This window comes from Benincasa hispida, chromosome 1 (genome assembly GCF_009727055.1).
Source record: "Benincasa hispida cultivar B227 chromosome 1, ASM972705v1, whole genome shotgun sequence".
In the NCBI taxonomy this organism is placed as follows: domain Eukaryota; kingdom Viridiplantae; phylum Streptophyta; class Magnoliopsida; order Cucurbitales; family Cucurbitaceae; genus Benincasa; species Benincasa hispida.
In genome coordinates, this window is record NC_052349.1 from 19,594,300 (window position 1) to 19,606,111 (window position 11,812).

An 11,812-nucleotide genomic window follows, 5' to 3' on the forward strand; every position below is an offset into this window, starting at 1 on the left:
ATATAAAATAACAATATTTTATTTATTTAATAATTTATTTACCATTTACAGATGAGAAGATTAGGGCATAACCCCAACACATACTACTTGGATTATAAAATCAAAGAATAGTTTTAAAAAATAAATATGCTAAATGACTATTCACCCAATCCCTTTGACCTAAACATCAATATATATTTCGTATAAAATATACACCATTTAGTTTCTAGATTTTGGTAGTTGTTTATTTCATCCTTGAACTTACCATATATTAAATAATGGCCTTCAAGTTTGAAAAACAGTTTCACGTATATTGTATTAGTAACGATGCGGCATACCTATTAGATAAGTATTGATTTTTTCTAGTACATAATAATATAAATTGTAAATGAGGTGGATAACTACTAAACAAAATAACATGGCACAAGCAACATACTTCTCTATATGCTGTATCCAACATATCAAATTCTATTTATAGGACACATCCTTCCCTTTTATCCAATCATTCATTTTCTTATGTCAAATCAACCACGGTATATATATTTCATCATCTCACAAGCACGAACATAATTTAATTAAAGACATTTATAACAAAAACTCTTGCGAGCCGCAATTCAATTTTTCGTGGTATAATTAGAAACAAAATTCGAAATAAAACAATAACAATACACTCCCATCTTTATCCTTCTAAGCAACAAAAACTAAAAGGAACCACCTACTTTACAATAATTGAAGATTTTATATATACGATGAAACTAAAATACGAATCATCATCATACCCGTCTTATATAATTTCTTTCTGATCAAACATTTCAGGTGTGTTTTTTTCAATTCACACACGCTTGTTATTCTCATTTTGTCAAGTTCTCATCTTCTTAGGACAGGATAAAGATTTTGTGTTGAGAAGGTTTCTATAACTTTTGATCGAGCTTGAACTCAGTGGAACTCTAATGTACATAGTGCTTAGTGGAGGACCTGTGGACTATCTTGGAGGTATGATTTTTATCACCGCAGAAGAGAATATCCAATTCGTGAAAAAAGAGGACTAGAAGTGTTCAAATGATTCGACAACCTAAATTATCCGGACTACCCAATATAAACCTGGATTGGATAATTAGTTTTGCTTTTAGGTTGGGCTGTGTCAAATTTTTCTATTTTTGTTGAGTTGGATTGAGTCTCGAGTTGAATAATTTTTCTCCAAATTGACCAAATACAACTTGGATTACGTGTATATATATATATATATTTATGATTGATGAACTTTTGAATTTGGATGTTTTATTTTTAGGAATGTTTATTTTGTTTAAACTTTATAATATATACCATAGAAGATCTATATTATTGATAAATTTAAGTATTTTAAATTAATAAGAAAAAGAAGTTAATAACCAAATAATTCAATCCAAATTTTCGGGTTGTCAACATAATGATAGGATCTTTCAAATTGTCAGCTCAATCAATTCGAATTTTTAAATTAGTCAAAAAAAAATCTCTAACAATCCAATTTAATCCAATCTACGTACATCCCGAAAACGAGGGAAAGTCAATAATAGAGGAAGATAAAAGAAGTGGATGGGTGTTATGAAAAGGGAGATGGAAAGAAAGGGTAAGTTTCGATAGAAAGTGAGTGAAAAAGTGGGTTTGGAGCTTATGTCAAAGTTGGATGAGTTGCCACGTGGCACAGTTGTCCAAATCACCTGAAATCCCAACCAAAAGCAAAGCAAAGCAATGCACTGCACGCCCACTCCCATTTTTCTTTAATACTCGCGCCCGCGCGTGGCCTTCTCTTTCTCAAAAGCACAAACTCCTTCCTCTTCCCATTTTTCTATTCTAATTTCTCTCTTTTTCCTTTTTCTTCTTTAATAACCTAATTTTTTATGATTCAATATATCTATTATTAATCTCGTATGTCCGTCAAAAGTCGAACATAACACAATTGATATACAAATGCGCTAAAAATTACGAGGTCTATGGTTTGAGTACCCTTTCCTTCAGTTGTACTAAAAAAATTTCTTGTATCCTTAAATTTTAAAAAGTATCTAATAGATTTTTACTTTACGTTTTTTAGATCTTTAAAGTTAATCGAAATTAAAAAAATTAATGAATCTGTTAAACATGAATTGGATGTCTTCTGTTCAATAAGTTCATCGTTTTTTTAAAAAATGTCAAATAAGTTAATGACGTGTTAAACATAAATTTGAAAGTTTAGGTCTTGTTTCATAAATATTTAGACTCCATTTGATAACCATTTTGTTTTTTGTTTTTATTTTTAAAGATTAAACTTATGGACACTACTTCCACATCCAAATTTCTTTTTTTGTTATGTGTTTTTTACCAATAGTTTAAAAAACCAAGCCAAGATTTGAGAACTAAAAAAAGTAGTTTTTTTGTTTTAAAATTTGACTAAGAATTCAACCATTATACTAAAAAGGATGCAAATCATGGTAAGAAATGTAGATGATATAAGTTTTACTTTAAAAAAAAAATGAAATGGTACCAAATGGAGACTTAGTTTTTAGTTTTTGAAATTTTAGTTTATTTTCTCTCATTTTGTATCTTTTTTAAGTAAAATAGTTGAATTCTTCATCAAATTCCAAAAACAAAAATAAGTATTAAAAACTATTTTTTTAAAATTTTCAAAACTTGACTTGGCTTTGAAAATATCGGTAAAAAGCTGCTAATAAATCAAGAAGTTTAAAAGTGGAATGAGTGTTTATAGATTTAATTTTAAAAAAAATTGAAAAATTGAAAAATAAAAAAAGTAAAATAAAATTATTTTAAATGACAAAGCTACTGAAAATATTTTCAAATAATAGCAAAATATCACTAGACACAGATAATAGTTTATCGTGGTCTATCGCAAATAGTTTGTGATATTTTGTTATGATTTGTAAATATTTTAGTTCATTTTTCTATATTCGAAAACAATTCAAAATTAAATGGTTGGATACGACGGAGTTTTATTTTACTTTATTATTATTATTATTATTTGGTATTGTCATTAAGAACATATATAGTATTTTAAGGGCACATTACATAGATTAAGAAGGGGCAGAAAAGAAGGGAGAGGAATATACAGTTTGCAGTATATTTAAATATTTTTTTTTTTTTTTTAAAAAAAAGGAAGAACAACAAAAGCTTTACCAAAAGCTCACTTCTTTTCTTGCAATTCAACTCCAATACATACATATAAACAAATACCCAAGTGGGGTTTATTTCTCCTTTTTTACTAATAAATATATAATAAATACATTGCACCCCACATCCAAACAAGCCCTTATTGTATTTCACGAGATGATAAGTGTCACGTGTCACGTTTTGAGTGGACTAACTGGTTGATGACATGGCATCATGAAACCCAAAAAAAAAAAAAAAAAAGCAGAGGGGAAGGAGCTTCAAAAGCAGTGCATGAGACTGTAAAAAGGGAAAGGGGTAGAATTGGGATTTTGGTGTTTGTTTTGTTGGTATTGGTATTATCACTCAAAAATTCCCCCATCCCCCAATATTTACAATAGGGTCTTTTCTGCAATTTATGGGACACTTTAAGAAAGGCAGAAGGACCTTCAATTAATTCCAACCATTTTGAAAATTGAAAGTTTGAAACCCTCTCCCTTCTTTTGAAGGGCCTTTCTTGCAATAATGCCATTTCTTTAGTTCATTATTGCTTACCATTTGACTTTTTTAGTCAACTCCATAACCATCCCCCTTGATAAGTTTCAAAGTGTTATTCTATCACAGTACATGATATTTTAGGATATATACCACGTTATTTTTTTTTACAATAATTTACATATTTTCTAAAAACAAAAAATAAATTTTTAAAATTTACTTTTTTTTAGTTTCCATTAGCTTGGATAGATAACAAATAAAAAAACAAACAACGAAATAGTACCAAATGGAATCTTAATTATGTAACAAAAGATAATGATCAAATTTTACTAGAAGTTTTTTATATCTATTATATTGCCCTTTTTGGGAATGTAGGTGTGTTTAATAGAGAATTTTTTTTTTTTTTTTTTTTGTTGAAATAAATATTTTTAGTTTTCGTCTTTTTAATTTGGTTGATTTCGTTGCGATGGATTGATAAAAAGAAAAGTCTAAGATGGTGACAAGTTTAAATACTTTTGTATGTATACTTTCATTTTCGTGGAAGTAGGTTATATTTTTATAAATGAATCATTACAGTTATGACTTTGATGAATTTTTTTTTCTTTTTCAAATTTATTGAGATCAAATGACTATCATTTTCAATGACTTTTTTTTTTGTCTTTAAAGTATATGAGTTTATTTAGTTGAAAATGGGTTTAAAGAGAAAAAAAGCAATAACATTTAATTGCAATGGGTAGCTAGTAGTATTTTAGGGTTTATAATTAAGTATATAGTAATATTTTTAAAGAATTACAAATATATAAAAAATTTAGTAGTAGACTTAATTATAAACCCTAAAATACACAAATTTTTTAGATCCAATTTAGATCCAATTTTTTATATATAAACAAAATACTACTTGCTACCCATATACACTATATCGTTGATAGACACTATGCGATAGAGTCCTTCAGTAGTAGACTCCAAGAATTGGATCTAAATTTTGTTTATATACACAAATTCTTTTTCATTGTGCTTTATCTGAAAATACCTTGGGTCTGCTTGCTATATTTGTAACTTCTTCTTTTATTTAATTATATGATTTGTTAGAATTAATATAGAATCTTGTATCCCATAATTATCCATCCTATAATTTGTTAATACTTGTATTAAAATGTCTTGAATATGTTATCTGACGCTTCGAACGACCAAGCACGGGATCTCGTATTTATGTTATTTATGATTTTTGATCTAGAGTTAGAAGTGTATACTATATCTAAATCCTCTAATCCTATATCATCTCTACAATATGTAAATCTTGCTAACTTTATATATCTTTATTTGTTGATTTCATAACAATTTAAATGAAAGTTGTTTTAAACCTTGAAGTAAAGGTTTAAAACAGTAGAGCCATATTTCTTTTCTTGATGAGTAAAACTAACTAGTAGAATTAAAATTTTAAATTCAATTTATAGATCAATACGAAATTGCCCAATTTTGTGATAATTTAGCTTACTAAATTGATCCAGAAAAGTCTCTTTTGAGTGTATTTTGATCTTTTCAAGAGATCATATGAATTACTGTTCCTTTGTTAATCATGTAGCATATTCCTAGGAACTTGATCTTCTATATTTTAACTTAAAGCATATAGAGAGATGTTTTTCAACTTTGCTCTTAAAATAAAATAAAATAATAATTAAAAATAACATATCCAAGTTGAAAGGGAAAGCTTTGAAAAGTTTTGCATGTAGGAGTAGTTTGTAGACCCTATATCTATTTAGAAAGCTTATGGTAAGGCTTGAAATTATGAGGATTAAAATCTTTTGTAATAATATACAAGAATTGAAAGGTCTATATCTCATTTTTAAAAAAATTGAAAAATCTATAATAGATTTTGAAAAATGCTTAAGAAAAATCTCAAAAAAAAAAAAAAAAAAAAAAAAAAAAAAAAAAAAAAAAAAAAAAAAGAGAGAGAGAGAAAAAGAAACAAAAGAAAAAAAATTAGATCCAATTAATTTCAAGTTCAAACTTATGAAGTCTTCGTAACGATTTTATTATCTTCCTGGACAAAAAAGTATGAGTGTTATGTAGTAAAAAGTTAAGAATATCGAACTATATACATCTCATTTTCAAGACGTTTAGAGTATTATTGATGGACTTCTGATTTAGAAAATAACTAATTATGCAAATAAGTAAATAATATGTTTTTATTTTAATTTTAAAATCATTTATTAAGGCCGATTAATTATCAAAACTTTCAAATTGTTTATTTTTCTTCTTTCAAAAGCCTAAATTTATATAGAAAAAATTTGTGAGTAAATAGGGAATCTAATATCTAATCTGAGACCCTTGGAAGAAATTAAATAGCTGTTTATAAACAACACAATTTAATTTAAGTTGATTTTCAATCAAAATAAGAATATTGCCTCCACTCCATATGATGAGGAGTGGAGCATGTAGAAATCCTCAAAGAATAACAACCGTTTTTAGTAAAAATTATATATAGTTTTTAGGGTTTAATACTACCTTTTGTCTCTTAATTACTTTCTTTTATACTTGCATTTTTATTCATTTTGGTACAAAACATTTTTCTTATCGTTGTACCTTTAAATGCAAACATTTTGATCCCTATAACATAAATTTTCCCTTTGATACAAATTTATTGCTATATTTAAAAGAATTCGGTGTATGAGATGTGATGCTAACATACTGATCAAAAGAAATGAGATGAAAATAAAGGTCAAGTGACCAAAATAGCTACTTTTCTAGACTAGGATAAAATAATGGACATATTTTCTGTGCAAATGTAAATTTGCAAAGAACCGCTGGAGATTGAAGGTTGAAAATCTATTAGAATAACCCTAGAGGCTATTATAGGATAAGATAATAAACATATCTTACACATAATAAATAGATAAGAAATAACTTAATTAAAAAAAAATCCTCATATAGTTCAACTAATTTTCAATCCCTATATATTATTAAACCTCGAGAAAAGACTATGGTAATCTCATATAAACAAGGATCATGATGATTAAGAAATTGAAAGTACAAAGATAATATGATGATTGACATTACCTGACCATGACATAGAATCTAGTCTCTTTTAATGAGACAAATTCTCTTTGAACTCAAAAGATCATAAAGCGAATTTGTTGAAGTTTATCTATATCGCACGATGCCTTATGAAACTAGATAAACGTCGACTAGGGACCAAAAAGAGGAGAGAGGTACTCTTATATGTCAAAGATGCTTCCTTTTAGGTGGCCATCAAAGCCTTGGCGCTGAGACTTATCTTAATATCATAGAATAGAATGTTTATCGTTGTTGTTCTTAGTTGGGTTGCAAATTTGTTCTCTCTTAATGCTACAAAGAAGAGAGAGAACAAATAAAGAACACTGCTGTAGGGATTTGAAAATTTTGGGAGCACAGAAAATAGAGTTTAAGAGTAGATTTGGGGTATGTGGGTTAGTTAATCTTAATCCTGTGTGAGCTGGATCCACTCTCCCAGGAGTGACCCACTTTGAATAAAATATTATGATAACCCAATGAACAACGAGCCCCTAAATAACAGAGAAATCGACCTCCAACTAGGAACAGGGTTCTTCAACCGTTCCACTCCAATCTCAGAGTTGTATATAAAAATTTCTCTCTCAAATACCCATTTTCCTTATTCTATCTCTGATTTCAGCTAACCCCAGATGGATTCTCTTAATTTTCCCACTTTTGGAGTCAAAAAGTGAAGTGTGAAATGCAGCTATCTCAATTTTGGGTGTTTCTGTTGATGTCGTTTGTTTGAGATTTGGGGTATTGAAGGGTAATTCTGAATCAAGTTGAGGGATCGATGTCTACAGCCAGTTCGAGTTCTGTAAGGAAAGCCGGTGAAGCTGTTCCCGACCAGTTTCCGGCCGGCCTTCGTGTTCTGGTTGTGGATGATGATCCGACCTGTCTTATGATCTTGGAGAAGATGCTTCGTATTTGCCGCTATGAAGGTAAACTTTTCAGGTCCAAGTGATGTATTTCTTGTTTCTTGGTCATGGAATCTCTCAAATCTTTGTTATTCACTTTGTTTTTGAAGTACCCAAATGCGATATTGATAGTTTCTTGGGTCTACGACTGAAATTACTGTCACTTCTGTTGTCGTCTGTTCTGCTTTCCTTGTTTCAATTTAGGATGTGAGAGTCTATTTTATACTTGGGATTTGGATACAGGGTTTTGTTTCCCCCCCGCAAATTATCTTGATTTGAGATCGTGAGTTTCTTTGAAATTTATGAGTCTGTTCAAATTTTTGACTCGTTTGCATTTGTAATCTCTCTTCTGAGTTGCCCATATTTGGATTAGGGAACATGTCTATCATTTCGTTGGCTGTCTTTATCTGAGACCAGAAGTTGTGTTATCATGTAAATGGTAAACCATTAATGGACAAGGTGTCTTGTTTTTGCGTGTTTCAGTAACAAATTGTAGTCGAGCCGAGGATGCGTTGTCTCTTCTTAGACAGTACAAAAACGGGTTTGATATCGTTTTGAGTGATGTTCACATGCCAGACATGGATGGATTCAAACTTCTGGAGTACATTGGATTGGAAATGGACTTACCAGTAATCAGTAAGCAATAAATTTTGTTGAATTTCAAGTTCATAATACTAAATGATGTTAGCTTGATGAACTGGTTTCTAATGAGGGGACTTGTGTAGTGATGTCGGTGGATGATGGGAAAAACGTGGTCATGAAGGGAGTGACTCATGGTGCTTGTGACTATTTAATAAAACCTGTTCGAATTGAAGCGCTGAAGAACATATGGCAGCACGTTGTTCGCAAGCGGAAGAATGAATGGAAGGAGTTGGAGCAATCTGGATGTGTCGATGATGTAGATCGGCAGCAAAAAACTAATGAAGATGCAGATTATTCATCATCTGCTAATGAAGGGAGTTGGAGGAACTCAAAGAGGAGGAAGGATGACGTAGAAGATCCTGAGGAGAGGGATGATTCATCGACCCTAAAGAAACCAAGGGTCGTTTGGTCTGTTGAGCTGCATCAACAGTTTGTGGCTGCTGTTAATCAACTAGGAATTGATAGTATGGGGTTTTCTCTCATCTTCTTTTGCACTCCATTATATCATATTTGTATGAATGTATGTCTGTAGAGAAAATTGTAAACTTATGTTGAGTATCTGATGAGGGCCAGAGAAATGCTAAATCAAATTCCACTAATGGGAGTAAGGGAATATTTCAAACTTGAAACCATCTTGCTTTTGCAACCTCACTTTGTCTTCTGGAATAAAATGTTAATAAGAACCATGTCATCATTGACTCCATAGATGAAATTCTATATTTGTCTTTGTGAATTTTTAATTGGGTTCTAGCATGATTTTAAATTTCTAGAGTTTAAGCATATATTTTAGTAATTTCTTTTAAATTTGTGGTATGCCTTTTCTTACCTTTGTAAAATTCAATCTATAATTACAGAGGCTGTACCCAAGAAGATTCTGGAGTTGATGAATGTCCCTGGACTCACTAGAGAAAATGTTGCCAGTCACCTTCAGGTAAGGACTGACCTAGAATCGTGTTCATTTTCATGAGTCCTCGTCTATCCTATTTCTATAGCTTCTCTTCGCATGAGACTTTCTCATTTGATTATAAATGTGCTGCACCTTTAATGTATAGAAATATCGCTTGTACCTGAGAAGACTAAGTGGAATCACACAAACCCAGAGTAATTTAAACAACACATTCATGAGTGCCCAAGATGCATTTGGCCCATCGCTGAACGGCTTGGATCTTCAAACTCTTGCTGCTGCTGGTCAACTCCAGCCACAAAGCCTTGCTACACTTCAAGCAGCTGGATTTGGTAGGTCTACAGCAAAATCCGGCATGCCCATGCCTCTTGTTGATCAGAGGAACCACATTTTTAGCTTTGAAAACCCAAAGTTGAGATTTGGTGATGGGCAACAGCCACACTTGAATGGTAGTAAACCAATGAATCTACTTCATGGAATTCCAACGACTATGGAGCCAAAACAACTTGCTAATCTGCAGCATTCTGCACAATCTCATGGGAACATGACAATGCAAGTTAATGCCCAAGGAGGCCAATCTAGCTCTCAACTAATGCAGACACCTCAACCACAAGCTAGAGCGCAGATCCTTAACGAAAGTACCTCAACTAGTGTAACAAGGCTTCCACCAACAATGCAGCAGTCAATTTTGCCAAATGGAACTACTGGTGCGGTTTTGGCTAGGAATGAATTTGCCAATAACAGCAGAGTTGGAGGATACAATCTAGTTTCACCAGCATCAACAATGTTAAATTTCCCCTTGAACCAAACTGCAGAATTGCCTGGTAATAGTTTTCCTCTTCAAAGTACCCCAGGAATGTCAAGCATCGTGCCAAAGGGAAGATTCCCGGATGAGGTTAACTCAGACATTAAAGGATCTGAAGGTTTTGTGCCAAGTTATGATATGTTTAGGGATCTGCATCCTCAGAAAGCCCATGATTGGGACTTGCAACACGTAGGCATGACCTTTGATACATCTCAAGGTAGTCTCGACATTCCATCCTCTGCTTTTGCTCACCAAGGGTATGCCTCTAGCCAACAAAATGGACAAAACAGGAACACATCTACCGCAGGCAAGCCCATGTTCTTGTTGGAAGAAGGAAGTGACAATGGGAATGCACAAAGTATGGGCCAACAACTCAACCCTCTTTTTGTTGATGGTTCGGTGAGAGTTAAATCTGAAAGAGCTCCAGATACTAGCAGTCAAGCAGACCTTTTCTCTGAACACTTTGGTCAGGAGGACCTAATGAGTGCACTTCTTAAGCAGGTTAAATTGCAGTACCATTTTTGTATTTCTTTCACCTTACCTGGAATCCGTACAATCAAACTCGGTAAGTTTAAGGTAGTTATTACTAATGGTAAATATTTCATTTGACAGCAACAAGGAAGCATTGCAACAGCTGAAAGTGAATTGGAATGGGTGTTTCATCATAATACTCCTGTTTAGAATATTGCTTTAGCTTGCAGTCAGAGTGTGTCCATTGCTTAGTTTTGGTTAGAAGAATGTGAACAGGCATAACATTGCTGGTTTCGAGGGGGATGGGCCTTTCAATTCAGCAGGCAGAACATTTAGACAGATCACTTTAGCTGTAATATTCTGAAGCACATTTTAGCACTAAAGCATACTATGCAAATTGCATATGTGCAGATTCTTTCGACCGCTTCCACAGAGAGACTAACTCGAGTCTAATTGTGGAACTGGCCATTACTGCGGTGCTCTTGATGCATGGAATCGAGATTTTTGACGCAATTGCAGGTTTTAGGAACCCCCTTCATGACTCCAATAACCTACTGAAATAACTCTATGTTCAAAGCAATTGCAGCTCACTTTCATGTACATATTCTGTTAGATGGTACACGAAACAAGTCTAGAGATACTCAGTTATCCTTTTGTACTCGTAAAATTTTGAGATTATCGTTCATATGTCGTTTCCATTTATATTTGTCTTTCAGTTTTGGGCATTTTTTCTCTGCTTTTAAGGTATATAGGCTCTAGTTTCATATAAGATGTTGATTCTCATGTTGAAGAACTTGCTACATAATATGAAAGCAATGATGCATGGGTTATCTTATCCTTTGGATTCTTGTACGAGTATTAAGTTCAAGTTGGGTATAGTATGATTGCTTGACAAGGGTTTTATTTTTTTTATTTTTTTTTTTAATTTTTTGATATTTTGTAAATGGACAAGAAAATGAAGAAGTTGTAAATATGAGTTGTTGACTTGAAATGCAAATTTATCAGCAAGGGGAAGTCATTATGTCTAATAAAGCAAGGGAAGTTATTAGAGAACATGTCAGACAAGGTTGGTTTCAATCTTCATTTTGTCCAAAATCTCTCAAGTCTCTGTATTTTAGACATTTTCACATATTCACAAACTAATAGAAAGAAATTGAAAGCTCATACAAATTCAGCTTTATGTTTAATAAATTCACTAATTTTTAAAAGTTAGTCGAATATGACAAATATTTTTTTATACAAAATTAAAATTCAAGAACTTATTAAACACAAAATTAAAATTTAATCATTGAACATGTTTTAAAATTCAATAATCTAGAAAAACACTTACCTAAAAATTAGGGACTAAATTAAGTTTAATGTAACTTTCCTCTCTTGTATTTTTATATTGTATTTAATAAAAGTTTTTTGATCACCAATTTTCAAAATTGATAATGGGTTCATAAATGAGACTGA

The 11,812-nt window shown here is 31.7% G+C and overlaps 1 protein-coding gene across 1 annotated transcript; it reads left to right on the forward strand.

The window, feature by feature from the left end:
• The first annotated feature begins 6,841 nt into the window (after positions 1–6,841).
• LOC120084149 (two-component response regulator ARR2-like) lies at positions 6,842–11,192 on the forward strand. Its single transcript, XM_039040050.1, has 6 exons — positions 6,842–7,559; positions 8,019–8,171; positions 8,261–8,641; positions 9,032–9,108; positions 9,230–10,387; positions 10,499–11,192. Exons 1-6 carry the CDS (start codon positions 7,412–7,414, stop codon positions 10,565–10,567), a joined length of 1,986 nt encoding a protein of 661 aa, XP_038895978.1. The 5' UTR covers positions 6,842–7,411; the 3' UTR covers positions 10,568–11,192.
• The last annotated feature ends 620 nt before the right edge of the window (positions 11,193–11,812 follow it).